The sequence below is a fragment of the Carassius gibelio genome, chromosome A21 (genome assembly GCF_023724105.1).
Source record: "Carassius gibelio isolate Cgi1373 ecotype wild population from Czech Republic chromosome A21, carGib1.2-hapl.c, whole genome shotgun sequence".
Taxonomy (NCBI): Eukaryota; Metazoa; Chordata; class Actinopteri; order Cypriniformes; family Cyprinidae; genus Carassius; species Carassius gibelio.
This window is the reverse complement of record NC_068391.1, coordinates 21,686,069-21,704,993: the sequence shown is the minus strand read 5'-3', so window position 1 is coordinate 21,704,993 and position 18,925 is coordinate 21,686,069. Positions and strand designations below refer to the sequence as shown.

The window sequence follows — 18,925 nt, the reverse complement described above, 5'->3', positions numbered from 1 at the left end:
GAATCTCTAGAGTCTGACGTCTCCTGTGCTGTAGATCCAGCACGCGTGTAATACTCACAGCCCAGGTGTGCTGATTACAATATCAGCTGAAATACTGGAGCAGCGCTCGGTCGAGGAAACCGTGGGACAGTAGTGTTGGCATACTTCTGTTTACATACTAGTATGTAGTGCACTAGCACTGCATTGAGAACACAGCCCAGGACTGGGGTTGGTAAAGTCACTGAAGAATGCTTCCAATCACACACAATCCTTTACACATTGCAATTCATGAAATAAAAGCTGGTAGAAAATAAATGAGCACTGTACTCATCTCTGCAAGAGAAAAACATCAGCTGCGTCCCAAATGACCCTCTCTACACTATGCACTCACACAGTATGCACTATTCACAGTGTATGAATTATTATTTTGTCTTTTACAATCGGGAGTCTGATAGCTCCTCCCCTTCTCTATAAATCAGCGATATTTGAGTGACTGAAGTGTACAACATTCCACAATTATTTTTTTCAGTTAATTAATTGCATCATCCGGGTGTTTTAAGTGTGACGCACTGCCGCGGATCTATAATAGAGATCAGTGCGCACTACACACACTAGTTACACTACACTAAACCTCAAGGAATAGTGTATATGTAGGCGATTCCGAACACACCTATGGATTTTGAGATTTTTAAAAAAATTGTCATTACCTGTACTGTATTAACAAAAATTTAGTACAAATATTTTATATAAAGTATTTTAATACCTAATTTGGCGCGCGACCGCGGAAGGCGGGTCTTCACATGCGCATTATTTGAGCGCCTCACTCGTGTTTAACGCTGACATCTGCTACAGTAGTGCTCAGAAGGGTCGCAGTCTAACTAGGGTGCATCAGTCAGTGGTCATCTGCTACAGTAGTGCTCAGAAGGGTCGCAGTCTAACTAGGGTGCATCAGTCAGTGGTCATCTGCTCCAGTAGTGCTCAGAAGGGTCGCAGTCTAACTAGGGTGCATCAGTCAGTGGTCATCTGCTCCAGTAGTGCTCAGAAGGGTCGCAGTCTAACTAGGGTGCATCAGTCAGTCGTCATCTGCTCCAGTAGTGCTCAGAAGGGTCGCAGTCTAACTAGGGTGCATCAGTCAGTGGTCATCTGCTACAGTAGTGCTCAGAAGGGTCGCAGTCTAACTAGGGTGCATCGGTCAGTGGTCAGGTGGACTCGGGTTAATGTTCACTCTCAGTTCTGTTCGTCAGTGGCCGAGTGCTCTAAGCAGACTGACCCGCTGTTACAGCCGCGCAGGTGGAATGGTAAGACAACAATAGACTGTTTTAAACAGAGACAAACTCAATTTTACTGCGATGTCAAAGGCTTTGGCGGCCGCGCGTGATTGTGACGTCGGTAGCTGCTCGACCAATCAGCGACTCCCGCACGAGCTTTCTAGACGAGTGAGGATCTGATAGCGATCGATGGAATGCGAACACGTTCTGTACTGGCTGATAATCAGATAAATCGAATCAGGTTTCCACAAAAAAATTAGACATGGCGTGTTTTTAAGAGACGTGTCCCGAATGTCACGCGAATGAACCGGACTCGAGCTCTATCTAGCGGACGAGTGTGGAGTTACACCGTTACACTTTAATACTATAACCTAAAATAGCTTTTCTTTTCTTTAACATTTTCTGTATTTATTTCTAAACGTTATATCATGAATATCATTAAATAATCTGGCCTGTCCTCATAACTCGTACATACGCACACAAACAGCATGTCGATGTTTTTCAGATGTCTTGTATGTAGTTTGCGTTATTTTGACACAAGACACAGCAGTGAATTTGATTTGACACGTTATAACCCTGTTCACCCGACAGATGGCGACAGAGACCCGTTAGTGTGTGTGTGTGTGTGTGTGTGTGTGTGTGTGGTTGTGAGTGAGTGTGTTTGAATGAGTGTGTGTGTGTGAGTGAGTGAGTGAGTGTGTGTGTGGGTGTGAGTGAGTGTGTTTGAATGAGTGTGAGTGAGTGAGTGTGTGTGTGAGTGAGTGAGAGAGAGAGAGAGTGGGTGTGTGTGTGTGTGTGTGAGAGAGAGAGGGTGTCTGTGTGTGTGTGTGTGAGAGAGAGAGTGAGTGTGTGAGTGAAGAGAGTGTGTGTGTGTGTGTGTGAGAGAGTGAGTGAGTGAGTGTGTGTGTGTGAGAGAGTGAGTGAGTGTGTGTGTGTGTGTGTGTGTGTGAGAGAGAGTGAGTGAGTGTTAGTGTTAGTGTGTGTGTGTGTGTGTGTGTGTGTGTGTGTGTATCATATCAGGACACAACTCTGTATAATGACATGGGTATGACACAGGTATTACAAGGAGAGGGTGACTTATGAGCACATAACCCATGTCCCCATTTTTCAAAACACTTATAAATCATACAGAATGAGGTTTTTTTGAGAAAGTAAAAATGCACAAAGTTTCCTGTGAGGGTTAGGGTTAGGTGTAGGGTTGGTGAAGGGACATAGAATATACAGTTTCTACAGAATAAAAACCATTACACCTATGGGATGAACACACTTTACACAAAAACAAACATGTGTGTGTGTCTGGGCTGGTGTGTGATGTTAATGCTGTGTGCAGGCTGCAGACTGGCTGTCCTCGGCCGAGCGAGAGCAGTTCCTCCTGGAGCTCAAGGACACTGGATGGATGGAGGTGGAGGACCGCGACGCTCTTCACAAGGAGCTGCACTTCAAGAGCTTTAACCAGGTCTGTCACTCCACGTCACTGAACGAGGAGCAGCTCTAGATGTCGCTGGCTCTCTAGCACACAGAGCTGGAGGTCAAACTCTTGTGCTCGAGCTGCAGAGTCTTGAGTTTGTGTTGCTGTTCAGGGCCATCGAGCTCCTAATGGCTTTTACAGAGAGACGCAGAAACACACTTTATTAGATGCAGGTGTAAACCAAACCAAGCCCTTTTCTCAAACCCTTGCTGAGCAGAATGTGTTTTAATGACTGAGTGAAAGACAGTAGATGCTAAAATGTTTAAAAGAAGTCACTCCTGCTCATCAACGCTGCTTTTATTTGATCAAAAATACAGTAAAATTTTGAAATATTATTAGAACGTAAAGCATCTGTTTTCTGTGTGAATCTGTGTTAAAGTGTAATGTATTTCTGTGATGCTCCGCTGTATTTTCAGCATCATTCCTCCAGTCTTCAGTGTCACATGATCTTCAGAAATCAGAATAATATGATGATTTACTGCCCAAGAAACATGAAGATTATTATCAATGTTGAACACAGTTGTGCTGCACAATATTTCTGTGGAAACTGGAATACATTTTATTTTTCAGGATTCACAGATGAATAGAAAGTTCAAAAGAACAGCATTTATTTGAAACAGAAATCTTTTGTCACATTATAAATGTCTTTACTGTCACTTTTAAACAATTTAATGCATCTTTGATTAAAAAAAGTATTAACTTCACTAAGGAAACAAGTCAAACTGACTCAAACTTTGAAACACTTGTGTATATATATGTGTGAAACTCTCTCTCTTCTCTCTCTCTCAATTCAATATGTGGTTTATTGCCATAACAATTGTTACAATGTATTGCCAAAGCGTAGTGTTTACATTGAATCTAGAACAGATATATATATACATATATGCAACAAAAACATGCATGTATATTAGGGCTGTCACAATAATAAAGTTTTCATATCATGGTTATTGTGGCTGTAATAAATCACAATATTGATATATCGTGATATCTAGAGAAATATCTATTTTACTTTGTTTAATGAGTTTTTCTTTTTAACCCAACGAACAAAAGGATCCTGATAAACACAGGGCACAAGACTCTGGCTTCCTCCGTCTTCTCTGAAGCTCCTATGAAATAACAAAAGAGAAAATACTGTCAAGTTCAAAACTATGATGAATAAATATTAATGGTAACACTTTACAATAAAATGTCATTTGTTAACATGAATGTATTAACTAACATGAATGAACAATGATCAATACATTTATTACACAATTTATTAATCTTTGTTAATGTTAATAAAAAAATAGTCATTCACTGTTTGTTATTTCATAGTGCATTAATGTTTACAAACACAAATTGTGATTTTAATAATCTATAAATAAATTCTGAAATTAACATGAACTAAGATTAATAAATTCTGTGGAAATATTGTTTATTATTATTTATGTTATTTATATAAGTTAACTAATGTAAGTAACCAATGTTAACTAATGAACTTTATTTAATAATGACTGTAGATCAGGCATTAAGTGCATGGCACTGCGACCAACTTAACATTTTACAGTTTAATGTAGAAATGTGGTCACTCAGTTTTTCAAGATCAGTTTTAATACACTGAAAAAAGCAATAAGTAAATTTACTTAATTTTTATTTGGAAAGTTTTTGCACAAGCATTTTTCAAGTAAATTTAACACATTTGGAAATTAAGTAAATCTACTTAACTAAGTTAAGTAAAAAAAAAAAAAATAATAATAAGTGCATTTTATTGAGTAAAATTTAATTAAATAATATTAAATTAATGCATTTAGCAGACACTTTTATCCAAAGCAACTTACAGTGCATTCAGGCTAACAATTTTCACCTATCATGTGTTCCCGGGGAAATCGAACCCCCAAACTTGCACTTGAAAATGCAATGTTCTACCACTGAGCTACAGGAACACTTCAAGATCTGGTGAAAAATAAGTGAAAATTTCACTTACTTTTTTATTTTGGAAAAGTTTTTACACTAACAAAAAACCTGAAACAGATATTCTAGAAAGTTCTAAATGTAAAATAATTTTTTTCAAAACAGTTTTATCAAATGAGGGTAAATAAGTCTCTCACTTCTGTCCCTTTAAAACCAGTTTACAGCAAAGACAGCACGAAGAACTGGATGCACATGATAAATATTCTGCAATTAAGAAAACAATTAAGACAAAAGAAATAGTGTAACTGTTAATATATTTGAACAAAGAAATAAATTGTTACTATGCACAGGTCGTATCGATTGCAAATACAAAAAAAGACTAGTAAAGAAAATGCAGTACTTATTAAAATGATCACCCTTTACTTAAATATATGAACATAGAAAACGCTTCGGTTACTTAACGTAACTTTGGTTCCCTTTCAGTCGGTCATGTTCAACGTTACGAATGGGATCTCGCCCGAGAGCCCAATCACCTTCAAGTGGTACAAAACAAGCCAATGGTACACAAAGTACCTTGGTCTGCAGAATTTGCATCACGAACTCCGTTCCGCTTGGGTCAGGTGATGTCCACTGTGGTGGTCCAGGAGCGCCACCTATGGCTGAACCTGGCAGACATGAGGGAGTCTGATCGAGCTCAGCTCCTCAACTCCTCAGTTTCCCAGGTTGGCCTAATCTGCGACGCGGTAGAGAACTATGCCCAGCAGTTCTCTGCCGTCCAGAAGCAGTCTGAGGCCATCAGACACATCCTGCCCCGTCGGCCCGCTGCTGCCTCCACTCCGCCGCCCTCAGCCTGCTCGTCACCAAGGGCGCCCCCCTGTGGTCTCCTCCACTCCTGCTTAGCCACAGCAGCAGCCTTCACCCCGGCCGCAGTGAGGAGACGGCCGTAGAAGGGAGATGGTAGCAAGACCACTCCTTCCCCCGGAGGAGGGCCGGGGGAGAATCCTTTGTTCTCGTTTTCTTTCTGTTCCGGCACTAACCCACACATTGCCTTCTCATGCCCTCTTTGCCACTTGGATTCAGACAAGTGCTCCCATGCCTCCCATGCCGGGGCTGTCTGCCCCACCACGCTGCCCCACCGTGGGTACGCCTGTAGTTCCCTTGACCCCACTGGATCGGTTTCTGGGAGCCTGCTGGCTCATTCGAATGATTAGGCTCGGCTATGTGATTCAGTTCGCCCGGCATCCCCCCAGGTTTCGGGGTGTTCGTGCGACCATGGTGGGCAAGGATGCTCCTGTCATGCATGCGGAGGTCATGACTCTGCTGGCAAAGGGTGAGATAGAGCCGGTTATGGCAGGTGGGTTATGGCCAATCCGGAACTTGCGGGCCTTGAACCGAACTCTTCACAGACTTCCGTTCAAGATGGTAACGCCCAAGCGCATTTTTGAATGCAATTGTCTATTGGATTGGTTTGCAGCAATCAGTGATGCGTGGGTTGATGAAAATGAGCGGGTGCCTGCGGTCACCCGCAGTTACGAGTCATCCAAAAATATTTTTAATGATATTCGGGTCACGGTCGGTCATGTCCTTTGAAATAAAGATGCCAATTAAACCTTTATAATTTATATAGTACTATACACGATTTTAAAATATATAGGCCTACACTTGAATAACTGGCGCAAATAGAGTGACAACCTGTCCCGCTTTACGTTGTACAGCAATTTTACCTTTTGTCCCGCCTCACGCAAATTGAGCATCTGTCCCGCTTTTTCATTTGACCCTGCCTAATAAATACACAGATACGTCCATAGGCGTACTGTTAACTTATGTCCAATAGTTCAGAGGAGAGAAATAAAAGCGTTAGTCAATAGGCTCAGTCGTACATCAGTCAAACTGTTGACGCGCGTTGTTCGGTCAGGTTAATGGCCACGAAAAAGAGAAGATGCACTTTTAATAGCGAATGGACTGCAGCATACCCTTGATTAAGACCTGTAGATGGCGAAGCAGAGAGAGCTTTTTTGCTGTGGGACATGGAGGAGAATACGACGTGAAGCTACATGGTGCATGTGAGTAGGCTACCACAGAAAAAAATCACATCTTCAAGAAACATACAAATCAGTGCAATCGTTTTTCAATAAACCAAATGACCCACAGGCTGACAAAGTTTGGGCAGCAGAAGTGACGAGCATTTATCATGCCATGTATGACTGCAGCAAGTTAGTCCCAGTCATTTTTCCAAGTTCTGAAATAGCTAAGAAAAAAGTTGTAGAAACTTTGGGTGATATTTAGGATCAGGTAGTGTCTTAATCTTTTAGTCGGTGGGTTTAAAAAGAAATATAGGTAATATATTACAGAAAGCTTGAAATGTCTACTTTTAAACGGAAATATTCCAACCAAAATAAATGGGCTACTCTCTGATTATGTAATCCATATGAAATGTGCATTTCTCTCTGGTGTTTATGGCGAGTCTGCATCGTCAACTTCATCTTAGCAGCGACACAGAAAACATCCATTTATTACTAAACCATTAAATGTCTCCTTGCTAATTTAGACACATGCATAATCATTACTTTAACCGGTTCTTTGTGGCAAGCCTTATGTGTGCGGTCATAACGCTTATTATCCTGTAGGCTAAAGCCTATTTAAGTAATCATATTAATATAAAGGGGCGACATTTACTACTTTTAAAAAATGCGGGTCAGGAAGTGGGTCGGGTAAAATATTTTATTTTCATTTTTTTGCGGTCCGAGCTGCGGGCGGGTTAGTTGAAATCATCGGTCGGGTGCGGGTTGTTTATACATTGACCCGCGCATCACTGGCAGCAATCGACCTGAAGGACGTGTACTTTCATGTCTCCATTCTTCCTCAACACAGACCGTTTCTTTGGTTTGCTTTGGAGGGGCAGGCATTTCAGTACAAGGTTTTCCCATTTGGGTTGGCCCTGTCCCCCTGCATCTTTAAGAAGGTTGTGGAGGGAGCCCTGGCTCCTCTCAGGGAACAAGGTGTCCGTATCCTCAACTACATTGACGACTGGGTGATTCTAGCTCACTCTCGAGAGGGGTGAGAGCTCACTCAACTAGGAGTGTAGCTTCCTCCTGGGCGCTGGTGCATGGAGCTTCGCTAACAGACATATGTAGAGCTGAGGGCTGGGCGACACCTAACACATTCACAAGATTTTATAATCTCTGTGTTGAGCCCGTGTCCTCCTGGGTACTCCCCTCCTTCGGGCCAGTAAGGACCTGCTTGGTGTCAATCAGCTTGCTGGGCCTTTCTACTCCATGGACAGGATACATGCACTATTCCCCTCAGGTGAGTTCCTCAGGTCAGAACCCTGGGTTCCTCCAGCACTGTTGATGTCCAGCACTTGCGTACATGGCCCTATCGGTCAGCCCTGTGTGGGACTAGGTGCCTCCATCTGTTGTGATTCCCCTTCTGGGTAATCCCACATGTGTATTCCCACAATTAGTCTCTCGTTGCATGTGTCTTTCCCTTGGCAAGCCCCTTGCCAGCCCTGTCATTGAAACTTCCACCCTACGGGCTGGGTACCTCACAGTTCATGTGTATCACCACCTTTTGGTTGATACCTGCCTTTTGTAAATCCTCCTATGAGCAGGCAGCCTGCTAGCATACGTCGAGCTGGAATATGTTACCCAGTGTATATCTATGTCAGCTATAGGCCCTCGCTCGTGCTGGCCTCATGGCAGGGTGCTATCACACGGGCCACTGGAAGACAGCCATGTGGCGTTTTGTAAGGGACCCCATTTGTAACGTTGATCCTGCTAAAACCAGCCAATCATCAATGTTGTTCAACAAGCGGATTTCCATCTGCTTGAGAGTGGAAAGAGCTGCTTCTATGCACTTTGTAAACAAAAGTGCGTGGGGCCAGGGACAGTCCAAACAGAAGGATTGCATACTGATAGGCCACTCCCTCGAACGCAAATCTCAAGAACGGTGTGTATTGGGGCTATGTGGATGTGAAAGTAAGCTTTCATAATCCACGGTCAAAAAACAATCCTCGATGCAAATATGCACGAGAATTTCTCTTGACCGTCATCATCTTGAACGACCGGCGCATAAGTGAGCTGTTCAGATGTCTGAGATCTAGAATGTGTCTGAGCCCGCTGTCTCTCTTTGGGATGAGGAAATAGCGGCTGAAAAAGCCTGACTCACTGTTCGCTGGGGGCACTATTTCCATAGTGGCTTTGGCAAGCAGTGCTAGCACCTCTTGCCGGAGAATAATATCTTCATTGTCCGGGACGGAAGTCTGAACAATGCCTATGAAGCAGGATGGTCTGTGAGCGAACTGCAGCGAGTAGCCTCGTTGAACCCATCACGAGATTCCCGGAATGGCTGCCCAGGCCGTATAACGGGAGGTGAGAGGTTTTATTTTCTCGAACGAGAGCTCACTTTGAAAAGCGGGGGGGTCTACGTTTGTGTAAGTGATTGTGAGAAGATGAAGAATTTTGCTCTTTAAAGTATTTGGGTCCCCTATCACAGCGGTAAAATAATTGGGCATATGCTGCACCTCCAGGACATGTCCCGCTTGAAGGTGACAAGTGCTGTGACCGGAAGATGACAGTCTCTCAGAAGCAAGCCTCAGTCTCCCTCTCGCTGTTTGGAAGTTTGGTGTATCCCTTTTCGTCAGTGCCATAAATGTTGGTGAGAGCTGCTAGAACACAGAATCGGCCTGCGGTGATGTCATCGATGATGACGCTGGTCCTCATTTGTGAAGCACACTGGCGTGAGATGAAGGAGAATATTCTAATGAATGGCAATATGGGACGACTTATATAGCGGTTGGTCTCGCCCCTTTTGGTGGGCTAAAGTGCCATTGGTTTGTGTATCTACACAAACGTGAACAAATCAGGTTTCAGCAGAAAAGAAGAAGAGTTTTCCCATACATAATAGGAGTGATTGTTCGAAAGGGAACCGCTGTTAACAGGCTAATATAACGTTTCCCATTATATGACTAGTAAAATAATGGCAACTTACTCTGATGAGTAGCTGCGAGCACTGCGTCGTCTTGTGTGACAGGTCTCAATGTTAAGGCACAATACTGCCACCTGGGAGCTCAACCAGGTACTGATGCTGGAGGATTTACATGTAGTGTTATCAAAAGAGAACTGTTCATTTTAAATATTGAGGTCATCGCTAATACCGGTATATTGTCGTGAACAAAGGGGCATGATAATATACTGAAGGGCAGCTGTGGCCTAATGGTTGGAGAGCCGAACTAGTTACCACAAGGTTGCAGGTTTGAGTCTCGGTGCTGGCAGGAGGTGTAGGTGGGGGGAGTGAATGAAGAGCGCTCTCTTCCTCCCTCTATTCGCTTGTTAAGTCTGACGTCACGTAGCAGCGCTTCCGTGTCCAAACGCTCTATCAGTTACCACGAGAAAACAACAAAAGGTGCTAATATAAACTCACAATGTGATAGAATATTAGCGAAAAAGTTATAATGTTAACCATTAACTCCATACCGAAGTCCCAGATAGCCAGACAATGAAAATATAAATATAAAAATAATATATAAAAATTATTTGTGTTTGGGACGCTGTGAGCACGGAGACTGTAGTGTATACCGTACGTTTGAAAGCGTTTAGCTTAAATGATTAATATGAATAAACAGTGCTCATAAACTGCTGCTGAGGTCATATTCTCAAGTGAAGTGAGTTGAGGCTTGGACCCGGAAACAGCGCTTCTTACGTCATCACTTAACAACCGAATACCCATGGCTGAAGTGCCCTTGAGCAAGACACTGAACCCCCAGTTGCTACCCGGGCGCTGGACTTATAGCTGCCCACTGCTCCGGGTGTGTGTTCATGATGTGTGTGTGTTCACTGCTCTGGGTGTGTGTTCACGGTGTGTGTGTGTTCACGGTGTGTGTGTGTGTTCACTGCTCTGGGTGTGTGTTCACGGTGTGTGTGTGTGTTCACTGCTCCTAGTGTGTGTTCACGGTGTGTGTGTGTGTGTTTACGGTGTGTGTTCACTGCTCCTAGTGTGTGTTCACGGTGTGTGTGTGTGTGTGTGTTCACGGTGTGTGTGTGTGTTCACTGCTCCTAGTGTGTGTTCACGGTGTGTGTGTGTTCACGGTGTGTGTGTGTGTTCACTGCTCTGGGTGTGTGTTCACGGTGTGTGTGTGTTCACGGTGTGTGTGTGTGTTCACTGCTCCTAGTGTGTGTTCACGGTGTGTGTGTGTGTGTTTACGGTGTGTGTGTGTGTTCACTGCTCCTAGTGTGTGTTCACGGTGTGTGTGTGTGTGTTCACGGTGTGTGTGTGTGTTCACTGCTCCTAGTGTGTGTTCACGGTGTGTGTGTGTGTGTTCACTGCTCCTAGTGTGTGTTCACGGTGTGTGTGTGTTCACGGTGTGTGTGTGTGTTCACTGCTCCGAGTGTGTGTTCACGGTGTGTGTGTGTGTGTTCACTGCTCTGGGTGTGTGTTCATGGTGTGTGTGTGTTCACGGTGTGTGTGTGTGTTCACTGCTCCTAGTGTGTGTTCACGGTGTGTGTGTGTGTGTTCACTGCTCTGGGTGTGTGTTCACGGTGTGTGTGTGTGTGTTTACGGTGTGTGTTCACTGCTCCTAGTGTGTGTTCACGGTGTGTGTGTGTGTTCACTGCTCCTAGTGTGTGTTCACGGTGTGTGTGTGTGTTCACTGCTCTGGGTGTGTGTTCACGGTGTGTGTGTGTTCACGGTGTGTGTGTGTGTGTTTACGGTGTGTGTGTGTGTTCACTGCTCCTAGTGTGTGTTCACGGTGTGTGTGTGTGTGTGTTCACGGTGTGTGTGTGTGTTCACTGCTCCTAGTGTGTGTTCACGGTGTGTGTGTGTGTGTTCACTGCTCCTAGTGTGTGTTCACGGTGTGTGTGTGTTCACGGTGTGTGTGTGTGTTCACTGCTCCGAGTGTGTGTTCACGGTGTGTGTGTGTTCACTGCTCTGGGTGTGTTTTCATGGTGTGTGTGTGTTCACGGTGTGTGTGTGTGTTCACTGCTCCTAGTGTGTGTTCACGGTGTGTGTGTGTGTGTTCACTGCTCTGGGTGTGTGTTCACGGTGTGTGTGTGTGTGTTCATTGCTCCGGGTGTGTGTTCACGGTGTACGTGTGTGTTCACTGCTCCTAGTGTGTGTTCACGGTGTGTGTGTGTGTGTTCACTGCTCCGGGTGTGTGTTCACGGTGTGTGTGTGTGTGTTCACTGCTCTGGGTGTGTGTTCACGGTGTGTGTGTGTGTGTTCACTGCTCTGGGTGTGTGTTCACGGTGTGTTCACTTCTCACTACTGTGTGTCTGCACTTGGATTGGTTAAATGCAGAGCACCGATTCCAAGTCTTGGCAAATGTAATGACTTTCACTAAATGAACACGATTTTGATCATTGTTGCTTTGAATATCACGGTTATCCTCAATACCCGTATATCGCGACACTCCTAATTTATATACATTTAAAAAGTAGAACAAATAACATTTTAGAATTCTACGAACAATTTATAATTCAATGTGTTGTGTGTGTGTGTGTGTGTGTGTGTGTGTGTGTAGGCGCACCACTCCTTCCTTTTTTTGTGACAGGCATCAATGTATCTTGTTTTTCACCTAATAAATATTGAAGTTGTGTTTTCTTGTTTAACATTTTGAAGTCAGAGCAAAGTACCTCAAATTAGGGATAGAATGTCTTTCTAATGTGTTGATGGTTCTTCTCAGCTGGTGAGGAAGTGTGTCTGTGATCACAGTGAGGGCAGATGCGGTCAGTGCTGTGGATATCTGTCCGTCTCTATAGTCAAAGTATGACTGCTCAGTTTGGACTTCGTCATTGGTCTTCTTCATTTACAGAGTTTCACTGTACTCAGATATTCTGCAGTTGTGTAATCTATGTTTAGGGCCAAATAACATTCAAGTTTACTTAGTTTTTCTGTTGTTTCATTCCATTAGGTTAGATAATTTTCTTTCTGTGCTTTTATAATTTGGTTGGGCTGAATTGTGTGGATGGATATTTCAGAGTCCTGATGCTGGCTGATGTTAGTCGTGTTTGCTTCTGCAGCTTCAGGAGCATCTGAATCGGGACTTTTTTCAGGGTTCACTTCATGGTTTTTAAGGGCTTTAAAATGGTAAGAGTTGGTGTCACTCATTTTTAGATGTTTCCAAAATTTGATGGCTCGTTTCTCAATGTGCATTAGTAGAGGGTGTTGCCCTGCATGTGTTGTTCATAGTGTTCCTCTGGACTCGGAGTCTCTGTCTATCTCTCTCTCTCTCTCTCTCTCTCTCTCTTTGTCTGTCTCTCTCTCGCTCTCTCTCTCTCTCTCACACACACACACACACACACACTCTCTCTCTCTCTCTCTCTCTCTCTCTCTCTCTCTCCCTCTCTCGCTCTCTCTCTCTCTCTCACTCTCTCTCTCTCTCTCTCTCTCTCTCTCACACACACACACACACACACACACACACACTCTCTCTCTTTCTCTCTCTCATGTCAGTCTGTATTACCGTGAGCCACAGCAGAGCTGTTCTTGGCAGCAGTTTAAGTTTTGATCAAAATGATTTCTTTCACAAACAGTCAGATTGGTTAAAATGTTTCATGTGCCTCAGAGAACCACTAACTATTCCGTCAGTCCCTCTGTTTCTCTTTCACGCTGTCTTTTGTTCACTTTGTTTGCCTCTCCTTGTAATAGTGACCTCACGGTTTTCCATTTGCACATCTCAGTCGTTCTCTTTCTCTCTTTTGCTTGTAGTTAGTTTTCGGCATCCTTCACCTCCTGCCTTTCCCTGGACTTCAGTTGCTGCAGATGATGGACACTGATTAGCAGACGTCCATCTGTTAGCATTACACTGTGCTCGATTATGGTCTATTAAAATACATTACAGAAACATAGAAGCTGCGTTGTTGAAATGTAGGTCATCTCTGATCAAAAGTGCAGTTTCTTTAGACTAGAACTCATTATTTATTTAATCTAATTCAAGGTTTTTGCAGGTCTGAAAATTCTTAATTGACAGATGAGGGCTGAAAGGTCTTTCATAATGTCTTGGCATTAAGTGTTGCATGCACTGAAAAAAAGGGATATCTGCCTCTGTATATTTCTCTTGTTTTCCAGTACAAATATCTAAACATCCTTTAATCAGGACACATTTACTGCAGATGTGAAATGAGCATAGAGTCTTGTTTTCTGTTTAAAGAAGACACATGGAGTGTCAATGGAGTCCGTTGGCAGGTATTTATTCTTTTAATCATAAACTCATTTTCATCACAATCCTTATAAAACAAGACTTCATATCTGATGTCAAGTTGCTTCTCAAGTGGATGATCTTTAGACGTTTGCACTGGAAACAAGACAAAAATACTTCAGAAAAACATCATTTATGCAGTGTGATCAGAAGATACAGGAACCGTTATCACCATGCTTTAGATCTTTTGGAAATTTCAAACATTTGAAGCATTAATAATTCAAGATATTTACACTTAGAGAGTTGTGTTCCTATCCTTATTCCCATCTATCAGAGCCACTTTCATATGATTTTGGTGGCCACAGTAACATTTGGATTCTCAAAAAACAAAACAACAGCGAGCCACAGAAGCTGAATAAATGATCAGAATCTGAGATGTAAACAGTCAAATATGATGCATGTCAGTGCTGTATTATTCAGGAGAGAGTGATATCAAGCAGCTGATGGCATCAGGAGGGCCGGGGCCCCTGAGAGGAGCCGTAATCACACTCATTTACACTATGAAGCGTCTGACACCGCATCGGCTCGGAGACATGTTCACGCTTCCAGGGAGATGTTTAGACCCAGTCCTGCGCTAGAGAAAGCCCATCTGTAAATGGCAGCACATGTGTTTGAAAACCACCCCGACGTCCAAATGGCCTCATTCAGTGTTTTATTACAATCATGCCTTAATAACACAAAATGCCCCTAAAGTGGCGTGTGGGGAAACATGCGGCGGTGGTTCTGATTATTGGAGATGAGGGCCTGTAACATGTCAAGACTAATTACGGGCTCCTGACAGAGCGAAGGAGGCTTCGGCCGAGGCACTGGCTGCACACAGTACACAGCAAACAAACACCTCCGTCCTTGACCTCTTCAGTGCCTGTTAGAGGCCGAGGACGGCTGTGTATTTAATGTGGCACGACACAAGCTGTTTGATTTCGTTTAGCTCTCTTGATACGTCTGCGATTCAGAGCTCAAGTCAGATCGAAGCAGACCAGTTCAATAATCTAAGCTTATTTTGTTGTCATATACTGACTTGTTTTTTCACCTGACAGAAACGAAACGCCATGAAGGAAATGTGTTGGCGATCGCTAACATGCTCTGCGATTGAATAATGGCCAGTATTCCTAATGAAAGCTGAGCAGAAGCAGACCGTGGGCTTAAATTGCTGATGGAGTCGAGTTGCAGGATTTTGTCAATCACTTTAAATGGATAGCAGGACGGATCGCTTGATAGCCGGTTTGATAGAATAGCCAACTGTGTTACATCATGTGTTCATCATGTGGTCATACGACACTCGTAATTTCCTCCTCCTCTTTTTCTTTGAAACTACTCCTGTTTCATCATGAGCGCGTTTGGCCAAGCCCACAGATTTGTCTGCGAAGACTTGTGTACAATGAGGGTTCAGTTGATTTAATTAGCTAAGGAAGTATTTAAAGGCTTAATTGAGATTGCATTGGGAAATTGCTCTGAAATAGCCAGTGCATTTTTTTTTCTCACTGGCGGTTTAACTTGAGCGAGATCTGACCTGCTCGAATAACCGCGCGCAGCTCCTGATTGGAGGACGCAGAGACTCTGTCACCCTCCAATCACAGCTCATCTAAACATGAGCTCGCATAATCTCACTATTTAGATTGAGACTTCCTTTCTAAAGTTTTATAAACTGAAATAATACTCTACAGAAAATGTCTATTCACTTTGCCAAAACTGCAGTCCATTCCTCTGTTAAATATGAACATAATGTCCCATTACAGTGAGTTATTGCTTTTAAACATGTATGCCTTAAGTTATTAAAAATTCAGAGTGACTGGCCTTTGTATTTGAGTTATTGTAATGTTTAGTTTTTTTAACCCTATGATGCTGTTCAGTTTTTTTAATAATTTGTTTAGAAAGGTTATTTATTTATATATATATATATATATATATATATATAATAGTCACAATTGTGTTGTTCTCTGTAAAAATTATCACATTGAAAATGAATGGTAAGATATTTTATCTAGTGGAATAATTTGTTACTGCACCCAAAAAAATCTTTTCTGAAAGTGTTCTTTTTTTTTTTCTTTTCTTTTCTTTTGACATTCCAAATGTGGAATACAACTTGTTTTGATTTATGCCTTTGATTTTCAGGCAGTTTTAGAGTGAAACATGGTTTGGAAAATACATTTCAGTAACACTTTACTTAAATATTTTTTATATAACTAGTTATTGTTATAAAAGTAGTTTTAATGCATGAATTACGCCTCACAATGCACTTTATAATGTTTTGTAATATGTCATGAATAATTGTAACCACAGTTATAATACATTATAATAATTATCTATTAGACTTTTAGAAATTATAATGCATTAAAACTTTTGTTATAATTATTTATGAACATATCTAATGCATTAAAACATATTGTGAATACTTTTATTAACACACTATACATAAAGATTTTTTAGCAAAGTGTTACCTATATTTTTCATATGAATTTCAAAACTTTTTTTTTTCACAACAATAAACTTAAACGATCTTTAACCTATATCTTGCCTATATAAACTAACATCTATATTTTTTCCCACTTAACTGCACTTTTTTTCACTTCAGCAAAAATATGAAAAGAGTGAGCTTGTGCTCGTTCAAGATTTATGACTGTTTAAGTTGGAAATTACATTTTTTAGGTCTATGCTCAAAAAGTGGCTAACAGGTAATGAATAAATTATAACTTATCCATAGGAATACTTAAGCACCATAAAATTAACAGATAAAATATGAATAATAATAATAATAAATTACCAAATAAAACATATAGTACATTCATTACATTTAAATACATTTTTGATGAGCATGTGAGGGGCACCAGGCTTTATTTGGTGTTGATCAGCTAATAATCGAGGAGAACCTGTCTGCTGTAAAACTGTGTTTAATCTGTGTGCTAGACGAGTTGAGTCCAGTGATCTTCCAGCACCGCATCTGTTTTCTTCTCCTCAGGCGTTCGGCTTCATGTGTCGAGTGGCTCTGCAAGCAGAGAAGATGAACCATCATCCGGAGTGGTTCAATGTTTATAACAAGGTAATAACTTCAGACAGAGCCACATATTTCTCACTCTTGAGCAGCAGTTTATAATGTTTTTCCAAATGTGTAACCTGAATGCACTGTGTTTAAAGAACATGAGAGGCCACACACATCAGGCCTTTAAAAAGTGTCACATTTGAACAGCAAACAATCGCACTACGTAGTGCACTAGCTCACATTTCATGTCAGGCCAATTGAGAAAAGTTGAGCGAGAGCTGGGAAATAATCCTGATGATCTGTAATGGAAATTTATTTTGTGAAATAAGCAGTAGTGGTCTTGTAAATCAGCTTACTGTTTGGTAGGCCGACGACAATAAATAAACGTGTTTCATAAAAAAAAGAAGCCCCAAAACAGAGCCCTGAGGAACACCCCTAGTGATCTGTAAAGGTGCTATCAAACGCTAACTGTTGATCATGACTACATTTCAGGTTCAGATCACTTTATCGACTCATGACTGTGGAGGACTGTCAAAGAAGGACATTCGACTGGCCAAATTCATTGATAAGGTGGCTCTGTCCCTGTAGCAGCTCTTCCTCCTGGATTGTACATTCATTTTCAATATATCAAATCTTTTGTATTGTATTCCTAAAAAGGGAAATAGTTGATGTGTTAATTCACATAGGTGTGTGTTTAAAATCACTCTTCTTGATCTGATCTACATGATTATGGTAAATGCATATTAAAAAGATGATAGAATACAGTGAGTGTGGATCCATTTTATATTCATTAAATATCTGATAACATTTCAAATAATTTGTTCAGGTGCATATTTACATATGAAAATATGTGTTATATCAGGGCTTGAAAATATGTGATACTGTTGATCAAATAATGCGACAATTTTACCAGAACATATTTTGAATGAGAGCTGATGATGAAAGCCCAAAGTACTCTGAAACGTCAGCAGGAAAGTTGTACAGACTCATATTTTCCAATCATTCAGTTTCTAAGCATGCAGCATTTTGACTGTACTACATTTACTTAGGCTACACAAGATGACAACACATTTTCATAATCTGAATGTCCAATATGTTTCCTTTAAAGATGCCTTCCTGTTATATAGTGAGCTTTTGTACTGTTTTGTTGCATTACTAATGGCCATTAACTCATTCTTTATTGAAAAACTACTGCACACTTCACACAAACCTTGGATGTTGCGGTAAAACAGAGCTATGTGGAGTTAGCAGTAGAAAATATAATCTTCAGGAATTGTAGTCTGGAATTCAGAAGAATAGTGTTTCTTGCCCGCAGCTACAAGTCAAATGTTGTGGTGTTTGGGGACTAGCCAGAGCAATCAAATATCTGTGAATAAAGATAACAAGGTCAAAGCAACTCCTACATCATGTCTTTCCATTTGAATTAATTTTACTGGGTTAAATTCCACCCCCAATCGCATTGGTCTCTCTCTCCAGTTTGTGATGAACAAACTGTTCCTTCTGTTCCCAGATCCTCTAATAACATACTGGCTTTATCCTCAGAGCTGACCCAGAGCATCCATATATTTGCAGGGAGCACCACACAGGTTATTGTGGATTTGCCATGCCTCAGGATCCACCAGTCTATCAGGCAGATTGTACAAAAGGACGAAATTCAACACCACTGTCCAGACCCCAATATACTTGAAGTGAAAGTGAATAATAAACAGGTATGACTTGGTTTTGAATGAAATCCAGCCAAAACGGTTTGTTTTGGTGGTTTGAAACAGCTTGTCAGGACAATCCTAAAGGAAAGCTTTGACTGTTAAATACTTCCTAATTTCCATTGACAGATGATGACTCAATTGGCTGGTGTAACCCAAGGCTCAGATCTAGATGTTTTTTTTTGTTTTTTTTACTTTTTCCAGTTTTGGCATACTGCACTGTCTACTGGCTTGGGAGAAAAGAAAATGTAAGAAACTGGGATTGAATGTCCGCTTACAATCCCCAGACTGAAGGCTTGGCTGAAGGAATCCAAGCTTCATTGCAATTTCTTTCTCGGAATTGAAAGCTTTCTCTGAATCTTTAAAGTCTCTCTGCGAGCGATCGTACAGGAGAGAATATATTTGTACATCTCAGTTATTCGACACAGTTAATTTATGTTGCTAGTG

At 41.7% G+C, this 18,925-nt stretch overlaps 1 protein-coding gene across 1 annotated transcript; it reads left to right on the top strand.

Moving 5' to 3' along the window:
- Positions 1 to 58: 58 nt before the first annotated feature.
- On the top strand, positions 59 to 17,539 carry LOC127941784 (pterin-4-alpha-carbinolamine dehydratase 2-like). Its single transcript, XM_052537181.1, has 4 exons — positions 59 to 1,277; positions 2,578 to 2,703; positions 16,755 to 16,835; positions 17,268 to 17,539. The coding sequence occupies exons 1-4, from the start codon at positions 1,197 to 1,199 to the stop codon at positions 17,361 to 17,363; spliced, it is 384 nt and encodes a 127-aa protein (XP_052393141.1). The 5' UTR covers positions 59 to 1,196; the 3' UTR covers positions 17,364 to 17,539.
- Positions 17,540 to 18,925: the final 1,386 nt, after the last annotated feature.